This window comes from Oncorhynchus tshawytscha, linkage group LG22 (genome assembly GCF_018296145.1).
Source record: "Oncorhynchus tshawytscha isolate Ot180627B linkage group LG22, Otsh_v2.0, whole genome shotgun sequence".
NCBI classification, from domain to species: domain Eukaryota; kingdom Metazoa; phylum Chordata; class Actinopteri; order Salmoniformes; family Salmonidae; genus Oncorhynchus; species Oncorhynchus tshawytscha.
Window position 1 is genome coordinate 21,913,099 of NC_056450.1, and position 23,081 is coordinate 21,936,179.

The 23,081-nt window shown below is 43.4% G+C and overlaps 1 protein-coding gene across 6 annotated transcripts in view; it reads right to left on the reverse strand.

Moving 5' to 3' along the window:
• Nucleotides 1–971: 971 nt before the first annotated feature.
• The window catches only part of LOC112222064 (rho guanine nucleotide exchange factor 10-like protein), a 30,909-nt gene continuing 8,799 nt past the window's right edge, over nt 972–23,081 (reverse strand). For 2 of the 6 annotated variants that reach the window (XM_024384638.2, XM_024384636.2), the window contains 23 exons: nt 20,744–21,043; nt 20,518–20,657; nt 17,057–17,137; nt 16,565–16,673; nt 15,858–16,039; nt 15,428–15,607; nt 15,136–15,252; nt 13,247–13,339; nt 12,139–12,309; nt 11,807–11,952; nt 11,439–11,480; nt 9,802–9,956; nt 9,067–9,182; nt 8,784–8,911; nt 8,190–8,290; nt 7,895–8,016; nt 4,839–4,925; nt 4,416–4,636; nt 3,901–4,058; nt 3,467–3,609; nt 3,068–3,239; nt 2,630–2,755; nt 972–2,445 (listed from right to left, as the gene is read on the reverse strand). In XM_024384638.2, the coding sequence (XP_024240406.1) occupies nt 1,874–2,445; nt 2,630–2,755; nt 3,068–3,239; nt 3,467–3,609; nt 3,901–4,058; nt 4,416–4,636; nt 4,839–4,925; nt 7,895–8,016; nt 8,190–8,290; nt 8,784–8,911; nt 9,067–9,182; nt 9,802–9,956; nt 11,439–11,480; nt 11,807–11,952; nt 12,139–12,309; nt 13,247–13,339; nt 15,136–15,252; nt 15,428–15,607; nt 15,858–16,039; nt 16,565–16,673; nt 17,057–17,137; nt 20,518–20,657; nt 20,744–21,043 (3,662 nt within the window). In that variant the 3' untranslated portion in view covers nt 972–1,873. Of the gene's footprint in view, nt 2,446–2,629; nt 2,756–3,067; nt 3,240–3,466; nt 3,610–3,900; nt 4,059–4,415; nt 4,637–4,838; nt 4,926–7,894; nt 8,017–8,189; nt 8,291–8,783; nt 8,912–9,066; nt 9,183–9,801; nt 9,957–11,438; nt 11,481–11,806; nt 11,953–12,138; nt 12,310–13,246; nt 13,340–15,135; nt 15,253–15,427; nt 15,608–15,857; nt 16,040–16,564; nt 16,674–17,056; nt 17,138–17,632; nt 17,818–20,517; nt 20,658–20,743; nt 21,044–22,160; nt 22,369–23,081 lie in introns of those variants that run through there. The other 4 variants (XM_024384640.2, XM_024384639.2, XM_024384637.2 and 1 more) reach the window with 4 other exon arrangements.

The window sequence follows — 23,081 nt, forward strand, 5'->3', positions numbered from 1 at the left end:
GTGTGCAAAGCTGTTATCAAGGCAAAGGGTGGCTACTTTGAAGAATCTGAAATATATTTTGATTTGTTTAACACTCTTTTGGTTACTACATGATTCCATATGTGTTATTTCATAGTTTAGAAGTCTTCACTAATATGCTACAATGTAGAAAATAGTAAAATAAAGAAAAACCCTTGAATGAGTAGGTGTGTCCAAACTTTTGACTGCATATATACACTGAGTGTACAAAACATTAAGGACGCCTTCTTAATATTGAGTTGCACCCCACCCCCCAATTTGTCAGGACTCTACATGGTGTCGAAAGCATTCCACAGGTTAGCTGGCCCATTTTGACTTCAATGCTTCCAACAGTTGTGTCATATAGGCTGGATGTCATTTTGGTGGTGGACCATTCTTGATAAACACAAGAAACTGTTGAGCATGAAAAACCCAGTAGTGTTGCAGTTCTTGACACAAACCGGTACGCCTGGCACCTACTACCATACTCTGTTCAAAGGCACTTACATATTTTGGGTTGTCCATTCACCCTCTGAATGGCACACATACATAATCCATGTCTCAGGTCTTCAAATCTCCTCTCCATCTACACGGATTGATGCCACTTGTTAAATCCACTTCAATAACTATAAGGGATCATAGCTTTCACCTGGTCAGTCTATTCCATGGAAAGAACAAGTGTCCTTAATGGTTTGTACTCTGTGTATTTATTTAATGCATTTTAGGATACATGATGTGAAATATAAAAACATTGGCCAAATTTATTTTGTATGCATTTTTAAATGTATTTTAATGCTTGACATACATTTGTTTGTAAAAAACTTTTCACATGTATTTTTTTCGACACACACACACACAGTAGCACCATGTCCCCCTCGGTGTCCAAGATAATAATAGTAGTCTGTTAGCTTGTATCTCAACTGCCTCCCCAAAGGCATTCACTGAGTTGGCAAAAATCAGCAAAAGAGCTTGTATCAGACCATGATCTCTTTATTCAAATAACAAAGTAACACACTGTAAACACACTGTCCAAAATAAGTACCTGTCAAGCATAAAGTAGCTGAGACATTCTTTCCCTTGGTGCTTTTTCTTCTTCTTCACATCTTCTGGATTATTGAAATGGAAAACAGGACATTAGACAAAATTCTCACAGAAAGACAGGACAAGATGTTATTACACAGTATGTTGATCATAAAGTTGATTTTAGAGAAATGTTATATGTAGATTTCTCTTTTTCCCCCAAAAGCGGGATACCTGTCAGTGTACTGTATCTCTACTTTACATTAAGTTAACTGGTAACACTTTACATGAACGTACCCTTTAAGGGGGGTGTAAAGAGTTCAGAAGTACTTTATAAACATTCTCCCATACACCCTAACATTAACATTAGCTGTCATGTTCTGTGTTGGCAACACACGTGATACACTGGCAATAGGAGTCAATTAGAGTGACAACAAGAAAATCGAAATCTAACATTCGTAACTGTCATTTTTCAATCACTTGTCAATTATACTTTTTTCAAGAACGTGCAAAATGCAAAATCATGTTGAGTGAACCTCCTCAAATTCCATTTGACGAGACCCCCTGGTCTATATCTGCCAGACTGAAGAAGCATCTGCTGGGAGGAGTGTGTGTGAGGTCCTGAAACATGTCAAACACAGTTTGCAGCACACCACTACTCCCTCAGACTCCATCCAGAAATCCAACCACCAAGGTGGTAGAGGAATGTACCATCCTGTATAGCCCTTCCTGACAGTCTAGTCATCCTGAATATATATTGTTTAATAGTCTCTTCTTCATAGAGCACGCAATACATCAGGCGAGTGGGAGGAGCCTGCGGAGCCAGCTTTCGTCTCGTCCAATCAGTCTTGTTTCCTCATGGACTCACTGTTAGTGGGAGTTGCCAAACCATGAGCGTACTTTCATCTGGGTCCCCATTGGCTGCTATAGTCTCCTCCCCAAGTCGACGGAACCCCCTGCCTCCGGAGAAGACAGCAGCCGAGGTCACCTTGTCCTTCCCACGCCCCTCCCTGGCCGGGGGCTGCCCCCGTACCCATACCTCAGGGTCCTCGCTCAGCTCGTAGATAGAGCCGTCCTCAGGGCTGTGCTCCGGGGTCTCCGGTGGGGCGTCACATGGGCTCTGGTCGGGTTCGGCTGTCAGCAGCTTGCCGGGCAGCTGGGTGGTTGAGCGGAGGCGATACTGAAGCAGCATTCCCTTGGCCTTGGTGGGCTCTCCCTGAGGGGAGGAGCAGTCAGGTTGCGAGAGTGACTCCTGGGACAATTCATTCCTCCGCTCCCCAGCCTCTCCTCCTCCCGCTCCCCCATTGGCCTGGTCGGCAGTCTCGCAGACAGAATCCCGTTTGAGCATGTCTGGGGACAGGGTGCTGGAGGTGACCACAAGGAAATCCACAGGGCCACAGTGAGCGTTTAGAGACGTCATCCCTTTACCTATGGGACAAATAGCACACAAGGCCTCAGTTAGAAAACACACAACTTGATTGGTGGGTTGGTTGGTTGATTTTATTAGACAATTATAATACAGCCAGTCACACCAATGCAATGGGAGTAACCGGATGCCACCTGATGCCAGTTTTCACGTGAAAACATCAGTTGTGTCTGTGCTAAGCCTGACCTGTTATTTTGGGGATACCCTCCAGTTTGGGCACGGGCAGGGTGACGATGATGCCCTGGGCAGTGCCCACCCACAGCAGCCCCTGGCAAATGAGTAGGCTGGTGACCCGGACGCTGCCCTGCTGCCCTGGAAGAGAGACACAACCACCATTCTGTCACTTCCTCCTATTCATGTCAACGTTACAGTTGCCCTCGTCAACATTTATGATCCATTCCTAGCCTCTATGCCAGCCTCTTGTGTATATCTGAAATAATGTAATAGATTATCACCAGGGGTTAAATTACACCTAGCCTTACATAGGGCAATGTGGAGCTAATACCAGTTTGCTCATACCTGTATCCAATCCTTTTAGACCTACACAAGTGTCTAAGGACTGGTTTTGAATCATGTAAGTGAAACAAGTGGTCGGTAACCTGTGACCTTCTACACTGTACTTGCCTGGGCTGAGGAAGGTGGAGCGTGTGGAGATGTTGATCTCCTGCAGGTGCTCCAGTGTCTCCGTGTGGAACAGGCGGATGGATGAGCCCTCGGAGAAGGCCATCCACACCCCTCCCCCCGCCCGCACCATGTGACTCACACTGACCAGTGGCTCAGGGTGCGCGTCAAAACTCTTTCAGAGGGGGAGAGAGAATTAGTGAATGAATGAGAAAGAGGTGTTATGAGCAAGCGAGATAGGAGAGAGGTTGTCAATTCACGTGTCCTTTCCTTACTAGCTACAGTATCATATTACACCTAGCCAATCCTTTTCGGGTCATATAGTCGCTCTGTCCCTCTTCTCTTCCTCATTCCTTCAGCCCTCTGTAAATGAGGGTGTATAGAAGGGTGTGTTTTGCCAACCTGTGTGTGGAGGCTGGAGCCCTGGATGACAGTGACGTGGTTGGCACAGCTGGCCCACACAGCATTCTCTAGGGTTAGGAGGGTGCGGATTGGGCCACTGCCCACAGTCACCAGCCTGCACGATTCAGGGTCCCACAGCCCCTCTGGAAAAAAGAGAAAATGGTCAATGTTAATGATGGTTACTTATTTATCCATCACATTGACTTAACCAGGTAGATTATTGAGAACACCATAGAGAAACATCATTATTATATTCAATTTAAGTCTGAGAGCACTGTTCAGGAGAGTGTAGTGGTACAACAGCAGACCGAGAGGCAGACCTATAGGCCTATAGTATGTTCATCTTGATGTTGTCTTGTAACTTGTAATGGAATACCTTGATTATACAAGGACATGGCAGGATACAATATTATACAGTTGGTTTGCGGTCTCACCTCCACTCTTCCGAGCATAAACAGACACTTTTCCATTCCCCAGCCCAGCGAACAGGAAGGAGGCAGAGTGTTTCAGGCACAGAACTGGACAACTGTCTGGGTTGGAGAAGGTCAGCAGGCACTGGGTCGAAGTGTCCACGGTACCGTACACATGAATGCTGGGAAATGGAGTTCATGAGAAATAGGGTGACCTTTTACTAGTTATATGACAATGACAATAACATGAGGCAACTTGAATTCTACTGATAGAGTTGTGTGTGGCCACTTGGGCTGATACGTTCCGGTTTCTACTAACATTGATATGGACAATACAAAAGTCACAATGAACTGAATGGTAAATGTTAAGTCTGGCACTTTTTTCTGATTTGTTGTTTCCTTGGAGAATAGTGGATAACCAAATCCAAAAGGTGCAGCATGAAAAATTCAGCCATGTTCACTAAACACATGGGTTTCAGCATATTGTGTAAACTCATTCTGCAGTGTTTGCGTGTACTACAGTACACACAATGACTCACTTGCCATCCTGCAGGCCTACACAGATGGTGTTGCCAGTCCTGGCTGTGCTCTTGACAGCAGCCTCCGCCTCCCCTTCCTCCTCTGTGGGACAAGGCTCCATCACGTGATCCAGACACAGGACTGGCGCCCCCATCTGGATGGACTTGACCATGCGCGGCATGGAGCGGTTCAGAGAGAAGATTTCCACTTGACCATGGTTGCGGTCACCTCCACTGGCCACCTGGTCATGACAGATACAGGATGTTAATGGGGCTGACCAGCTATCGAACACAGGTCTACTGCGTGACTAGATCACATGAGCCCACTGAGCAAAAAAAGAGCTAAAGCCTAGGCTCAGGTTACTCATCACATGAACCATTATAGTTCATTGGACCACCTTCGCTACACTTCACCACAACTCAACCATGGTTTGCAGTACTCACCCAAAGGTAGCCCTGCGGCAGAGAGGTGCTGGCTGCAGAGAATGCCAGCAGGGCACATTGGACCGGGTTGTGAAGGGCCGTCTCCAGCTACAGACACAACAAAAGCTCACTTTTACCCACAGACCTACTGTACTCAATTATATAGATACACAGAGTGTACGAAACATTAGGAATACCTTCTTAATATTGAGTTGTACCACCTTTTACCCTCAGAACAGCCTGAATTCATAGGGCATGGACTCTACAAGGTGTCGAAAGCGTTCCATAGGGAAGCTGGCCCTTGTTGACTCCAGTGTGTCCCACAGTTCTGTCAAGTTGGCTGGATGTCCTTTGGGTGGTGGACCATTTTTGATACACACGGGAAACTGTTGAGCGTGAAAAACCCAGCAGCATTGCAGTTGACACTCAAACCGGTGCTTTTGGCACTTACTACCATACCCCGTTCAAAGGCACTTAAATATTTTGTGTTGCCCATTCACCCTCTGAATGGCACACGTACATGTCTCAATTCTCTCAAGGCTTACAAATCCTTCTTTAACCTGTCTTCTCACCTTCATCTACACTGATTGAAGTGGATTTAATGTTTTGTAATCTCAATGTATATGTATTCGGGATTATAGACAATATATTGTATATTATAGCTAAATTCTCTCTATGAACGGGATATAACAGCAGCCCATTGAATGTTTTAGCTGACCGTTCCTTTACCTCCATAGCTTTACTTGAATGACATTATAAGAACATCATCCTGCTAGACTTGATGTTCAGAATCAGAGGAAAGTAATTGGCAGTATTTCGAGTATGGATCTAATGCACTATTAAATCCAAAATAATATCAAGCATTTTTTGACACTGAAGACTCATAACAGCCTTATTCAAATGAAGCTGAGCTGTGGTTCTGGGTGCGAAGATTACACTCTGTGTAGTAAATTGTTTTGTTGAATAATTGAATCCAAACATGTATTTATATTTGCAGCTGAAGACTAATTAGATTTCCAATGGGGTTTGATTGGACGAGGCAGACGGTATTAGAGGAACAGGGATCAAAACAAATCAGCATTTTCTTTTCACACACACACACACACACACACACACACAGAATGAAGCCATATAACAAGTTTGTTGACCCACAATAATGCAGCATATGGATGCAAATTGGAACATTGTGTGTGTCCTCAAACAGAGTCTAGTCCATCGTCTCCGTATACCCTGCAGTGGTGTGAAGTCCCATGATAACTAGCATCTGCCACTGCATTATCATACAAATGGTGTACATGTATATTTTCGCCAGGAGGGAATTTTAAAAACGCCATCCAACACACACAAACTCTCTTTTCAGAGACAGAGGCATCTGAATTTCAAATAGTTAAGATGAAGGGAATGGTGGTGAACAGTATGTAAGAGCTTAGAGGAGTGGAGGGAGTGTGGATACCCTTCCAGAAAAGAACACTGGGCTGCATACAAAATGGCACCCTATTCCCTATATAGTGCACTACTTTTCACCACCACAGGGGGAATAGGGTGCCATTTTGGATGCATGCTGGTCTGTGATTTACTGTTTACTTGTAATTTATGCAGGCATAATTGTGGGAGAGCCTTTCCGGAGAGTCCAGGGGGGGTTTAGTTTAGAGAAACCAGCCGTTAGTCTTTCAATTTGAACTTGAAAAGACTACTTGGAATACCATCCAGCATTTTCCTCGCTTCGTGGATTATCTTCAGGAGTCAATGGCCTTAGCCGAGTCCCCAGAAATAAGGTGCTTACCCTTTGATCTCTCCTTTATCCCTAGACACAGATACTATGAAAGCAGAAACTGAATCAGATTCACTTATTTTAAAGGTAGAGTATGACCAGCAGTTGAGTATGTTGATACGTTTTTGGCAGTGTGTGTTCAATCCTCAATCAAATGTATTTATAAAGCCCTTTTTACATCAGCAGTCACAAAGTGCTATACAGATAGCCGGTCTAAAATCCAAAAGAGCAAGCCAGGCAGATGTACAAGCACAGTGGCTAGGAAAAACTCTAGAAAGGCAGGAACCTATGAAGAAACCTAGAGAAGAACCAGGCTCCGAGGGGTGGCCAGACCTCTTCTGAAAGGGGGGGGGGAACTTAGATTATCACTAGATCGCACTGATGACATGACTCCAGATTGAAACAAACTATGTCATTCATTTTTGTGCATCTTTTAGTGGAGGCTGTGGGTGATCTCTTTGCTCAAAAAATGAAACAGAAGAATAATAGTATCCCATCTCCTTAACAGAACATGTACGCACGCACAAGCACACACTCCCACAGGCTTTTACAAAAAGTTTACTTTCAACTACAACTGCATTATTCTAATATAATGAGTAAGTTTGGCACATTCAAGGTGCCAACAATGCATATTTCATATCCTCTTCAATCCTTGTTTCTTTAACCCTGCCAGGCAAACTAAGGGGGTGTGTTAGCATGGCATATCATTTCACACCTTTCATCTCAACATATTTGCTTTTTACTCAATAATGGCTTCTTTTGTGACAGCTCAAAATACTGCTTTAAGTTACGGTGCAGATTTTTTCTCTCTGAGTAACGGAAATGTGCCGGGGGAAATGCGTAGATGAGACCAAGACTTCATATCATCATACCAATCATAATATAGATGAACTCAACTCAGCAGTCTTGAAATACAATCAAGTGTCGGTCGTTGCAATGGTAATGTAGTGGTCCCTTAGATGAGCAAGGACTGCTGTTCTCCTCATGTGAGTGAAGGATTCCATTTCCTTTATCAAACAGCTTCCATGATCTCATCAGTCAGCCTTATCCAGCTCAGCTGCCAGGATCCGTAGAAGAGACTGGCAATGAATGAGATGGGACTATAGCATAAACTGCTAATCATAGCCTGTGACACACAAAGAAACCCCAGTCACACGTCCTTGAGTGGCAATTACTGGATGGTGTTCCGATTCCCGTTGGATCAAGCCAACGCCTGCTACCTCTTGCCTCTGCTCTCCGTTCGACAGCAAATCCAGCACTGTATCAGACACCTTCACTGAGCTTCCTCACAGCTGTAGCTGCTTACCTTTTGGTCTTGTGTTTTGGAGGAGAAGATGGGAAGTCGGCAGGCTAGCAGGGGACACCAAAATGGATGTCTAGTCTTCCCATCATCCTCTGCAAACACCCAGCCTGGCGTGTTCTCTTCCCCTGTATCAACAGTGATACGTTTAGTTGTACACCTCTGCAACATCCTATCCCAGTGGACAAATTATCACCAATATGCCAAAAAGCGCAAACATTTATTATTTCTGTGTTATGAGTCCAAAGCTAAGCTAGGTTTGCTATAATGTTAAATGGCATTGTTGGAGAGCTCGACTTACTCTTGGCTATCTTGGCGAGGTGTAGGCGGTTGACCCAGGAGATCTTGCTGAGGGGACTGGGAGTGTTGAAAACCACCATGAAACTGACCGGTCGTCCAGATCTGAGGAGCAACAAAATACATGCATTAACATGTAACACACGTGCATGAACACAGACAATCACAACGAAGGATGGTGTGGATGGGAGAGGGGGTGTGAGAGGGACTTCATGAACATCCAGACTACCCCTCAGCTCTCCCTGATCTAGCCCTGTCCCTACTTTCTAGGGCTATGGGCTAGTGGATATCTTTGTTAATGCTGGACCTTGAATTGCTTCAGTAGAGATTGAGTTTCAATCAGAAACATGAATAAACGTGTAAGCTCTAACTGCCCATTTTGGCATTTAAATGGAGAGTTGTAAAGATTCCAATATCAAACCACACAGGAATAGACTAGAGCTGAGAGAGTTCCATCCACAGCTTGGCAGTAGAGGATTAAGAATGTGCCAGGCCTTGCCACCCACTCCAAGCTGCCCTGCCATCTTCTTACAACCTACCCACACATACACACCCCCCACACATACACAGGGCCCCAGTTAACCTCCTGGGCACTCACTTGTCAGGCTTGCCTGGCACAGCCAGCCGCAGGCGGCACTTGTTGGCACACTGGATCTGTTCATCTTTGATGTGGATGAGCCTCTGCAGTGCAAGGCACCAGTCCTGCCCTACTGTTGTGTTCAGGTTCTGGAGAAGAAAAAAAAAAAAGAGGGTGGTAGAGGGATGGTATCACATGATAAACTGCCAATGTGATACTGTCTGTCCAATAAACAGTTGGAAAGAAAAGAAAAGTTGAACAGTTGAAAAGAAAACGTAGGTGTGTGAGTGTGTGTTTCTCTAACCTGGTAGGTGCCTTGTAAAGTCCCCACCAGCAGGGTGATGTTTTCAACCACATACAGGTCGTGTTGTAGCTCCTCCAGCTCCTGGTACAGTCTGGGAGGGCCCAGGAACACTTTACCTGGCACATACAGTCACATCTTTACTGTCTGCGTCATCATCACCATCCTCCATCTCATCCTATTCTTACTCCTCTTAAAGCAGGCGTGTCCAGTCTTATTTACAAAGGTCCGTTGTGGTTGAAGTCTTTCTCAGTCGTACATCTGATTCAACTAATTCTCTTTCTTGAGGTGTGGACTGTGATCAGCTGAATCAGGTGGCTGGAGAAAAAGACGACACCTATACCTGCCCTTTGCGGTAGTATATCCTGTCTATGTCACCATCATTCTCTGGCATTTCAACAGTTAGGAAATGTCCTGCTGGGTTTCTCCACCAAAAGACTTCCACAGTAAGTTAACTCCAAATGAGACTGAACCGCAAAATAATACAGGGATGTTTATCTCAGAAATGAGACCGGAGGGACAACATCTGAACTACTCCCAGAGGGTTACAATGTAGCCTCTTATCACTCAATTATGGAACTGAAGCCTTTAGAGAGATTTCAAAACTAGTCAGTTCCTCCCAAGCAGGTACCCGGTAATAGAGTGGGAAAAGTTGCTTTTCATTACAATAGTATTTTGTCTTGAATGTGAAAGTGTACAATGCATACTTTTTTTATTGAACTGAATGTGTGTTCTTACCTGGAACATTAGCAACGTTTGGCCGTTTCCCAGTGTCTTTGCTCTGGAAGCTCTCCTGTCCCACCTCCACTACCTGCGTCTGCAGCAAGGGGGCACTCCACTTTACTGTGTATTTAGGACCAATGGGAACTAGACTGCTGATATCAGGGGGACCCCTAGTGGAGGAAACAGGAACACATTTCACTGGCCTGAACATAGAGATGTTCCCAAAACTTGTTCTCAATGGCGCCTCCCATGCTGTCCAAGAAGCCGTCACTACAAAGATATTGTCCTCTCTTTTTCCATCTCTATGGGCCTGAACTATAAACAGGTTGGTTGTTTAGCAACAAAAACGATGTGTGTGCAACTATGGGGCAAAACATAAAGGGTTGGCTTAGATTGTTGACAACATGTCAATTATATTTAGTCTCCAAATTGTTTTTTTAATACAAATACAACTCTTGAGCAGTGGTTGTTTCACAAATACATTGTCACAGATGTTGGTTAGTTAGCTATCACATTTTTGTCATATTAGCATAGACATGACATGAGTCAAAACAAGACATGGTATCAATAACAGCGAGCTGAAACGAGCCACCTGCGATTCTCCACATGGCAGCTTCTTGTCATTGTTGCTAGTTATCTGACCGTTCAGAATCTTAACACTGTCACACTGGCTTCTGCCTCGTCGATGCCTGCATCATTTTTGTGAAAAAACTTTGAATGTAAGTGATAATGCAAATGCAGTTCATTCTCTTGGTTGTTGGTGTATTGGGGGGTTATTGGTAGTGGGGAATGGAATTGTTTTTCTTCGGGGGGTCTCGAATGGTTGAGGGACAGCTATTGGGGAAAGTGGGGGATCTTGGAGGGTTCGGGCTTCACAAGATTGTGATCATCAAAAAGGAAACTATGACATATTTTATATCACTATCATGCACACACACCCTCACACATGAGGATGGCTCTGTTGCAGAAAGACTGATACATGTTTGATAGTGGTAGTAGACACCCTCACACATGAGGATGGCTCTGTTGCAGAAAGACTGATACATGTTTGATAGTGGTAGTAGACACCCTCACACATGAGGATGGCTCTGTTGCAGAAAGACTGATACATGTTTGATAGTGGTAGTAGACACCCTCACACATGAGGATGGCTCTGTTGCAGAAAGACTGATACATGTTTGATAATGTCTTGATGCTGTATTGTTTGTCCTTCATGTTCTAATACTTTAATGTGACCCCTTCCTTGTGTTTTATGTAATAAATAAATAAAAAATTTAAAGAATAGAAAAAAGAGATAATGCAATCCTAACAGCAATTAAGAAATCCTGTTAAAAGTGTCAGGGCTCTTTGAATCAACAGCATGAAAGGAGGTCAAGGAATACGTAATGCAATTACAGTCCTTCTGATAAATTGAATCCTTCTCCAAACACCAGCACCCCCTACTGATTTTCAGGGCACATTACTAATCATCAATCCCCATAATTGTGCATGAGAAGAATTGTGATCTGTTCAGAAATGTGAAAGTTGGGGGCAAAGTTGGCATGAGGCATGAGCCGAATCAAGTAGGGTGCAACAAATAATTTATCAGGCTCTCTGATCAAAACTGAGGTTTTGAAGCGCAAAGTTGCAATACATTTTGGGGAAAACTTTACCTTTGTTCATTTATGACATTATCAGTGCCGTGATTGTCATATCTACAATAGTTGTGTTGGACAAGATGGAGAAAAAGAGAGTTGGTCGACATGAATACACAGTGTGGTTGTCATTCCACAACATGACATTAGACCAGTGGAGGCTGGTAGGAGGAGCTATAAGGCTCATTGTAATGGCTGGAATGGAATAAATAGAACAGAGTCAAACATGTGGTTTCCATATGTTTGATGTGTTTGATACCGTTCCATTTATTCCATTGCAGCCCGTCCTCCTATAGCTCCTCCCACCAGCTTCCTCCGCATGAGACAGTATGTCTCGTATATAGATGATCTATTTCTATGGTCTCATCCTGGTAGTGCTGACTCACTTGACGTTGATGTTTGCACAGATGAGGGTGTCGTTCAGCAGGAAAACTTTGCGCTCCTTGGACTTAAGGACCTGTCCTTTCTCCCCGTACACTGTCTCAATCAGTACCTCACACAGTATCAGCTGCCTCTGGTCTGAGTTCAAGAGCTATAGAGGGGACACAAATATCACACATCACACACACACACACAACACACTTCCTCACTTACTCTTACACACAATGGAATTGACTAAAACATTTGTTTTTCAAATTTACCTTAAAAAGAAAAGATGTTTTGAGACAGACATTGGAAATCATTGGTGGTGTCTTTAGCATATGTATATACACGTCACCTTGCTCAGTTGACGGTCACCAATGCTGCGTGCCAGCTGCTGGATTTCAGCGACCTGGTCAGCGACTCGTTTCTGCTCGTTCAGCCTCTCGGCCAACGTCTCCAGCTCAGTGAGGGCCAACTGCAAGGGCAGGCGGTCAGGGTGGGCCCGGGGAGTGTTCTTCAGCATGTCCTGAAGGAGGGAGGGAGAGAGCAAGTGGGGGGAGAAGGAGAGAGAGAGTGTTTGTGTGTGAGAGAGAATGAGAGAGAGAGAGATAGAAAACAGTCTTTAGTAACAGAGTATACAGAAAGTATTCAGACCCCTTGACTTTTTCCCACAATTCCTTCAACCTCATAGCTTGGTTTTTGCTCTGTCATGCACTGTCAACTGTGGGACCTTATATAGACAGGTGTGTGCCTTTCCAAATCATGTCCAATCAATTGAATTTACCACAGGTGGACTCCAATCAAGTTGTAGAAACATCTCAAGGATGATCAATGGAAACAGGATGCACCAGAGATCAATTTCGAGTCCCATAGCAAAGGGTCTGAATACTTATGTAAATAAGTTCTGTTTTTGATTTGTAATAAATTTGCAAAAATATCAAAAAAACTGTTTTCGCTTTGTCATTATGAGGTATTACGTGTAGATTGATGAGTAAAAAAAATGTATTTAATCCATTTTAGAATAAGGCTGTAATGTAACAAAATGTGGAAAAGGGAAGGGGTCTGAATACTTTCCAAATGCACTGAAAGGAGCCACATTTCACTACAAACACTCGGCCTCTCACTTCCTCAGTATTAATGAACTTATAGGATTCCCCTAAGAAAGCTGTCTGGGTTTCTACCTGACATGCTTGGCAGAGCACACTATAATAAGGCCTTTTTCCAAATACATGTTTAAGAGAAGGTTTTAAATAGTTTTGTTTTTTCTTTGTTCCTCTTCTCGACACATGCTTTGTTCCATGGAGCTTAATAAAGAATACTTCAACACAAACTAAAATAGAAGTAAAGATGAGTAAATGTTAGTGTACAGCCTATAGCATATATTTATATAGATCATGAACAAGTATTATACATGACTCTTCAAAAAGATAAGATGCTTGTTTTTGCTGTGTCTTGGTACTAACCTGTAGCAGCAGGATGAACTGAGGGAAGCGCTGTATTGGTTTAACCATAAGGCCATAAAGAGTGATTCTGTCAGGACTTGACACTTGCTTCTTCTGTGGGGGCACAAGCATAGAGGCCAAGTCAACAGGGAGTTCATTACATCGTATCTAAGAGGATGATATACAGTATATACAGTGCCTTGCGAAAGTATTCGGACCCCTTGAACTTTGCGACCTTTTGCCACATTTCAGGCTTCAAACATAAAGATATAAAACTGTATTTTTTTGTGAAGAATCAACAACAAGTGGGACACAATCATGAAGTGGAACGACATTTATTGGATATTTCAAACTTTTTTAACAAATCAAAAACTGAAAAATTGGGCGTGCAAAATTATTCAGCCCCTCTCCTTTCAGTGCAGCAAACTCTATCCAGAAGTTCAGTGAGGATCTCTGAATGATCCAATGTTGACCTAAATGACTAATGATGACAAATACAATCCACCTGTGTGCAATCAAGTCTCCGTATAAATGCACCTGCACTGTGATAGTCTCAGAGGTCCGTTAAAAGCGCAGAGAGCATCATGATGAACAAGGAACACACCAAGCAGGTCCGAGATACTGTTGTGAAGAAGTTTAAAGCTGGATTTGGATACAAAAAGATTTCCCAAGCTTTAAACATCCCAAGGAGCACTGTGCAAGCGATAATAATATTGAAATGGAAGGAGTATCAGACCACTGCAAATCTACCAAGACCTGGCCGTCCCTCTAAACTTTCAGCTCATACAAGGAGAAGACTGATCAGAGATGCAGCCAAGAGGCCCATGATCACTCTGGATGAACTGCAGCGATCTACAGCTGAGGTGGGAGACTCTGTCCATAGGACAACAATCAGTCGTATATTGCACAAATCTGGCCTTTATGGAAGAGTGGCAAGAAGAAAGCCATTTCTTAAAGATATCCATAAAAAGTGTTGTTTAAAGTTTGCCACAAGCCACCTGGGAGACACACCAAACATGTGGAAGAAGGTGCTCTGGTCAGATGAAACCAAAATTGAACTTTTTGGCAACAATGCAAAACGTTATGTTTGGCGTAAAAGCAACACAGCTCATCACCCTGAACACCCCATCCCCACTGTCAAACATGGTGGTGGCAGCATCATGGTTTGGGCCTGCTTTTCTTCAGCAGGGACAGGGAAGATGGTTAAAATTGATGGGAAGATGGATGGAGCCAAATTACAGGACCATTCTGGAAGAAAACCTGATGGAGTCTGCAAAAGACCTGAGACTGGGACGGAGATTTGTCTTCCAACAAGACAATGATCCAAAACATAAAGCAAAATCTACAATGGAATGGTTCAAAAATAAACATATCCAGGTGTTAGAATGGCCAAGTCAAAGTCCAGACCTGAATCCAATCGAGAATCTGTGGAAAGAACTGAAAACTGCTGTTCACAAATGCTCTCCATCCAACCTCACTGAGCTCGAGCTGTTTTGTAAGGAGGAATGGGAAAAAATTTCAGTCTCTCGATGTGCAAAACTGATAGAGACATACCCCAAGCGACTTACAGCTGTAATCGCAGCAAAAGGTGGCGCTACAAAGTATTAACTTAAGGGGGCTGAATAATTTTGCACGCCAAATGTCGTTCCACTTCATGATTGTGTCCCACTTGTTGTTGATTCTTCACAAAAAAATACAGTTTTATATCTTTGTTTGAAGCCTGAAATGTGGCAAAAGGTCGCAAAGTTCAAGGGGGCCGAATACTTTCGCAAGGCACTGTAGATGCCGAACTTTAAACGTATTGCATACGAATAGATATACTGTAGCAGCAAAGAATTCTACAGCCTTGGGAGAGGAAAGAAGTCTAATTCATTGTAAACTGAATGATCAAAGAGGAGAGAGTAGGCCACCTTGAGAAACTCCAGGAAAGCTGGCTTGGAAATGCAGGCTTTCTTGATGAGCGCCATAGCGTTAGTGAAGTTGTTGACGTAGTCGCTGTACACGTCTAGTACCATTGACTTGGAAAACTGTGGAGAGAAAAATGGATGCAACATCCAATCATATAATATTAGTGGAAGGATACATAGAAGGAAAGGATAGATTTTCTAAGTATTCCAACAGGGCCGTGTTCATTTGCGTTGTGTGCCCTAATGAACTGGAGCCTGGTCCCTGCACTTGGATAGATCCATCCTCCATACTGACCGAGGCCACAAAGAGGTCTCCGATCTTCTCACTGAGGTCCCACTCGGCCACACGGGATGCCAGGGCGATTTGGAACATTGAGTGGCACTGCAGGATCTCCCGCAGCCGGTAAAATATGGGCCGCACCTTCTTATCGCTCAGGATCCGGGCCTCTGGCTCAAGCAAGGGCTTCTGGTACTCCTGAGAGCAGCAAGGAGGAGAACCAATCAGAGTGATGCTCACTGATATCTGGTTAGCTGGACTCATCATCAGTGTTAACACCTATTCAGTCAGTTCAGATCTACACAAGTGCTGGGGGGGGGTTAGGTGCTGCAACCAGCCACCCGGAGGATGACCTCTGAAGTTAATGTCAGTGAATCAAAATGACTTCAGACTATCTGGGTATGGTTCAAATGAAGTGTTGAAAAAAAGAACAGTGGAGGTCACTCACCACTAAGATTCTCTTGAGAGAGTCCACATAACTCCTCTCACTTTGTACAATGGAACCAACGATGTGGCGTCTGATAATCTGTTGGGTGCTAAGCCCCTTTGGCATAGGGCTCAGCTGGGGCGGTGGGTGCTTCACTTCAGACACCATCACGTCCAGATAACCAGCGTCATCATCACTCTCCTCTGTATGGTGACAGTGACATACCTTTAAACTCATTTGCCTGTCTACCAATACTGCTCTGTTCTCACATGGCCTGAGGATATAGTGTAGCTCCAGCCCAGGGCCCTATTCATTAGGGAATGCAAATGTTTTGCAATAGAAAACATAAAATATGTGTTTCTTATTGAACATGTCAAGGTTGTCCCCGTATGTTTCAATCCATTTTCTACCATTTGGTGCCCAATGAATACGACCCAGCCCTCGCCTTGTGTCCTTGTCTGTGGTTGTCTGACACCTTGATGATGGAATTGACAGCCCAGTGCCTACCACAGCCACCTCAAGAACCGAATGAGTAACGTGTTAAATCTCTGATAAACTTCTTTGATAACTGGGACATTTCACTTTTACATTTGTTTAACCAGCATTGACTAGTGATATTGACAACAACAATGCTAAAAACCATGACAATATATGAGCTATGACAACTGACATTAACCAATACATACTGTGTTTAAAAAGAAGAAGCTGGTAATAATAATAATGCTTACCCGTGGTTTCTTTTTTCTGCAGGAAAGAGACTTTACGCATCATAGCTAACTTTGTCTTTTCCAGTCCGTCCTTGGTGCCATTTCTCGCTGCTTTCATCAGCATCTGGACCTGAAAGAGAAGTGAAGGGGAAAGTAGAGAGAGAGAGAGAGAGAGAGAGAGAGAGACACAGGGTGAGAGAATAATGCTCTGTAAATATGTGAGAAAAGAGAGGAGACACCGCAGCGCTATGCTTCCCCTTTACAGAGACCACATCAACCATCCTTTGACCAGAGCTAGGCTAGTCGGAGGGTGTGTCCAAACAGTTTTACACTGCCTCCTATCCCTTTTGACCACTTGATACCCAAACAATCCAGATAACAATTATAGACTAGTCTTTTCACTTACCAGCAGTCAAGGCAGGTAAGATAATGTAAAGGAGCCAGTTAAGAGAAATGGGACACAGTCGCTGTCATACAGTATTTTTACTGTACTCTACAACAATGATTCAGTACCTTGAAGTCACAGCTGCGCATGGCCAGATCCTGCTTGGTCTTGGCACAGCGCTCTTTCAGTCGCCACATGTCCTGAGAAAGCTAAGTTCATCGCCATGCCAATGCCCCCGACCCCACAACCAAGGATGAAGGACAGGACACCAGATCAGGAGAGAGGACAGAAGGGTTGAGGGAAAGAGAGAAGAAGGAGAGAGGAAAGAGAAGGATAGTCAAGGTGAAAGCAAGAGAGGCAACCAGTGAAATCACAAGATGTGAAAGGGTTGACAAAATTATGTCAATCGAAGGTAGAACAATGATTGGTTTCAGAAAGTACAGAGAATCTCAAATCTTGTCATTCTCCTTAGATAGAACCAATGTATTTTTATAATGACTATTTGTTGAATTGTCTTATGAATAGTATTTCATTCAGCAAGCAAAGACAAGACACTTTTGTTGCCTTCCCTTAAAAAAAAAGAGACCATTTCCCCTTGCTCCTAACCCACACAAAATCATTTCAAATCTCCAATTAAACCTTTTTTGAAATATTGAAAAACCTTGATACATTTTTTTTTAAACTTACAAGCATATCAACAATACCTCATATTATAAGAACCATACTCCTGCCTCTTCAGAAAAACATATCTTAAATCAACACAGATTCAGGGAAGAAAGAAACTTAAGCAGCAGCAGTGGGAGGAGCAGCAGTAAGTGGATGGACAGGGAATATCCAGAGAGGAAGAAGAGGAACCAAGAGAGACTGCTGACAAAGCCACTAACTACTGAACCCACGTGTATCACTTCCTCATCCAGCGAGCAAGGCAGTGCATTTAAACCAGCTGTGTACAGTTCCTCCTCAGTATATAAACATTCATTCACTACATTACCAAAAGTATGCTGGGGTCACACCATGAGAGGGCACTAGACAACACCACACACACACTCAACAAACTAACTAAACTACACCATGTTGTTCCTACATGTATTGTTGTCTATAGGTATACACTGTAAGTATACTCTAGGGTCCCCCAGCTGGCGGCCCGTGGGTGATTTTATTTTATTTCCGAAGTATTCCCATGTGCAATAGAGAGATACACTACATGACCAAAAGCCTCCACTCTTATGGGAAGGCTTTCCATTAGATGTTGGAACATTGCTGCGGGGACTTGCTTCCATTCAGCCATAAGAGCACTACTGTGGTCAGGCACTGATGTTGAGGGATTAGGCCTGGCTCACAGTCGGTGTTCCAATTCATCGCAAAAGTGTTTGATGGGGTTGAGGTCTGGTCTCTGTGAAGTTCTTCCACACCGATCTAGACAAACCATTTCTGTATGGACTTCGCTTTGTGCACAGGGCATTGTCATACTGAAACAGAAAAGAGCCTTCCCCAAACTTTTGCCACAAAGTTGGAAGCATAGAATTGTCTAGAAACTCATTGTACGCTGTAGCGTTAAGATTTCCCTTCACTGGAACAAAGGGGCCTAGCCCGAACCATGAAAAACAGCCCCAGACTATTATTCCTCCTCCACCAAACTTTAGAGTTTGCATTTGGGCAGGTAGTGTTCTCCTGGCATCCGCCAAACCCAGATTGCCAGATGGTGAAGCGTGATTCATCACTCCAGAGAACGCGTTTCCACTGCTCCAGAGTCCAATGGCAGTGAGCTTTACACCACTCCAGCCGACACTTGGCATTGAGCATGGTGATCTTAGGCTTTATGTTCAGCCATGGAAACCCATTTCATAAAGCCCCCGACAAACAGTTCACGTTGCTCCCAGAGGCAGTTTGGAAATCGGTGTTGCAACCGAAGACAGAAAACTTTTACACGCTTCAGCGGTCCCGTTCTGTGAGCTTGTGAGCCTACCACTTTGCAGCTGAGCCGTTGTTGCTCCAAGACATTTCAACTTCACAATAAGAGCACTTGCAGTGCTTGCAGTTGACCGGGGTAGCTCTAGCAGAGCAGAAATTTCTACCTCTGCTAGAGCTACCCCGGTCAACTACAAGTGCTCTTATTGTGAAGTTGAAATGTCTTGGAGCAACAACGGCTCAGCTGCAAAGTTGTGCTCGATTTTATACACCTGCCAGCAAATAGCCAAATAACCCACTAATTTGAAGGGGTGTCTGGACGTGTGTATGTGTATATATATATATATTTTTACCTTTATTTAACTAGGCAAGTCAGTTAAGAACGAATTCTTATTTTCAATGATGGCCTAGGAATAGTGGGCCTTGTTCAGGGGCAGAACGACAGATTTTACATTGTCAGCACGGGGATTCGATCTTGCAACCTTTCGGTTACTAGTCCAATGCTCTAACCACTAGGCTACCTGCCGCCCCATATGGTGTACCTTTGTATAGTCACTTGTTGGATGCATTTGCAGTTTGTTTCGGTTGTGTTTCAGATTAGTTTGTGCCCAATAGAAATGGTAAATAATGCACTGTGTAAATAAGAATAGAATGTTTCAAACATTTCTACATTAATGTGGATGCTACCATGATTACTAATTGTCCTGAATGATTTGTGAATAATGATGAGTGAGAAAGTTAGATGCACAAATATCATACCCCCCAAAAAATGCTAACCTCCCCTGTATTGTAATGGTGAGAGGTTAGCATGTCTTAGGGTTATGATATAAAATGCTAACCTCCCCTGTTATTGTAATGGTGAGAGGTTAGCCTGTTTTAGGGGTATGATATAAAATGCTAACCTCCCCTGTTATTGTAATGGTGAGAGGTTAGCCTGTTTTAGGGCTATGATATAAAATGCTAACCTCCCCTGTTATTGTAATGGTGAGAGGTTAGCATGTCTTGGGGGTATGATATTTGGGCATATTCTATTCTCATTTAACATAAATGGGACTCCAAAATGACATAATACATTATTTACCATTATTGTCTATTTGGCACAAAATAATCTTAAACACAACCAAAACAAACAGCAAATGCATTCAACAGTTCGTAGCTTGATGTAATCATTGCATGCTAGGAATATGGGACCAAATACTAAACTTTTGACAACCTTAATACAAATAAGTGAATTTGTCCCAATATTTTTGGTACCATATAAAAAATAAATTAAATAAAAATCGGTGGACTGTGTACAAAAAGTGCTGTAGTTTCTAAACGAGTCACCTGGTATGGATGGAAATACCTTCAAATTAAAGCTGACAGTCTACTTTAACCTCATAGTCATTGTATAATTTCAAATCCAAAGCACTGGAGTAGAGAGCCAAAACAGCAAAACATGTGTCACCGTCCCAACACTTTTGGAGCTCAGTCAGTGTATGCGAGCCGACATAGTACTGACATCTTGTGGAAAAGACATAGCATCAGACACAATGCCTACCTCATTGATTCAACAGACATCATTGGGTGTCATTAAATAATTGTAGCAAGTATTGAGCAAAAAGGTCTGAGCAACAAATACAACACATAATATAGACATTGCAAAAGCAGCAGAGTGGAGTATGCAAGACAGGAGGCTTACCTTACTACTGCTTCGGGCAACAGTGGGTATTTTGGTCTCGCTGTCTGACTGCTCATCATAGCTCTCAAACTCACTGTCGCTCCAGCCGTTGTTGGTGCCATGATGGCTTTCTGGCCTCTGGACGTCCTCGTAGATGTCATCTGACACAACAGGGGAGACATTAATCACACACACAAACAAACATGCATCCATGCACAAACACACACCACTGTATCAGAGTCCCCACCTTCCAGAGGAGAGAGGAGGCTCTCACAGGGCACGTCATCATAGATGACCTCTGAACGACTGGTCCTAAAGATGGCCTCTGGACTAGTCATGATGATGTCATCAGGGCTGGTCGAGTTGGTCATGTCATGGCGGAGGGTTGGATCGGTCATGACGTTATCGGGACTGGTGGGGCTGGGTGGGCTGTCTGTGCAGGCCAGACCATCTGGACTTTGCAGGCCCTCTGGACTAGACACATTTTCATTTTCAGGACTTGCTGCATCACCTGGACCTCCTACATCAGGAATAGGGGGAGGTTTCCCTGGAAGAGAGAAGTGCACCATTCCAACCTTAGATAATTGGCTAAAAGGCTCAATTGGGCACTAATACCAGTCCCAGGTTTATTTTGCCGTAAACATAGTAAATAGCAAAGTAACCAGACTAAAATGGTGGGTAGTAGGCCAATAGACTACGCTCAAGGTTACTACAAGATTACCAAAGCAAGGTCACTAGAAGAGACAGAGCAGAGGCAAGTCAATCTGGTGTACAATCTCACTGGATTTTCCTCTGCAATGGGTATCGTGGGCCACTTTCTGAAGAGTATGCAATCATGGCACATCATCATCATCATCATCGAGGACGTCACGTACCAAAGCGAGGCGTCTGAGGGAAAGTGTTTATGCTGGCAGGAATCTGCAGGGTGACCGAATGCAGCTGTATCTCACAGGCATTTCTGCCGGGCACCAAGAGATTAGACACAGGAGTTTCTGAAAATCTCAACCATCCCTACGAGCCTGACTAGTGTGGGGCGAATTAGCTATGGCCCTCTCAGCGTGGAAAAATATGCCCTATCGATGAAGAATAGGATTCATGTCCTGGTCAATAAATACACTCCCATTACAGAGGTGAAGGTGGCTGAATTGTAAAGTGACAGATCTCTGGCCCCTGTAAGAAGTCCAGTTGTATATCTAGCTCTACAGCACATGTTTTGTATTTATATTAGGGAGTATTCAGTTTGCCAAGGGGTGTAATATGTTTAATATCCAATAATGAGGTTTGCACAGTGCAATGTCTATTTTCTAACTTGAACCCACACTTACCTGTATAACTAGGGATATCTAAAGAAATAAAAAGCATGACCAAGAAAGACAAATTCCCAATATTTCAAAATTAATTTTACTAGGGCTTCAATTGGGTAGGATTTTGCTATGCTGGGTAGGATTGAGGTTGAGGTGATACTGACTAGGGTTGCAAAATTCCACGAACTTTCAATAAATTCCCTGCTTTTCCAGAAATCATGGTTGGATGATTCAGGGTATTTATTGAAAGTTCACGGAATTTTGCAGCCCTAATAGTGACAGGTGCCTTATACTAGAGGAGCTTAGACTGTGGGTCACGTACAGGGTGGCTAAACTAGACTAGTCTGGTGTTTAATATACCTTTATGCAGTCGCAGAGTGAGCTCTGAGACCACACTGAACCACTCCTTGGCTGAGGTGGCTCCATACGGTGCCTGAACTGAACAAATAATGCACACACTGCTGTGAGGACACACACCACTGAGATCACACATACGTGGAACCCCGATATCTCATATACATAGATTACATACATACATACATACATACATACATACATACATACATACATACATACATACATACATACATACATACATACACACACACGTGGGAGAAATCACATATGCAACTGAGATCTCTCATAAACATGCGTACGCACAAAGCAGAGAGAGAGACTCTGCCTATGAGAGAGAGAGACTGCCTATGAGAGAGAGAGACTGCCTATGAGAAAGAGAGACTGCCTATGAGAAAGAAAGACTGCATATACAGGGATTTGTAGCCTATCATGTACTATTATACTCAAATAGATGTCTGTTTTAGAGCAATGATTACTCTGTACTTGATTAATACAGCCTAGATTTGTCTGCAATTGATTGATAAGCCATCCATTTCCATTGGATGGATAAGGATCTGATTGGTTAAGTGTGATTCTGGGCTGGTGCCCCATGCAGTGCTGATGTCACATTTTTATTTTTTGTTTCACCTTTATTTAACCAGGTAGGCCAGTTGAGAACAAGTTCTCATTGACAACTGCGACCTGGCCAAGATAAAGCAAAGCAGTGCGACACAAACAACACAGAGTTACACATAAACAAACATACAGTAAATAACAAAATAGAAAAATCTATGTACAGTGTGTGCAAATGTAGAAGAGTAGGGAGGTAGGCAATAAATAGGCCATAGAGATGAAATAATTACAATGTAGCATTAATACTGGAGTGATATATGTGCAGATGATTATGGGCAAGTAGAGATACTGGGGTGCAAAAGAGCAAGTAAT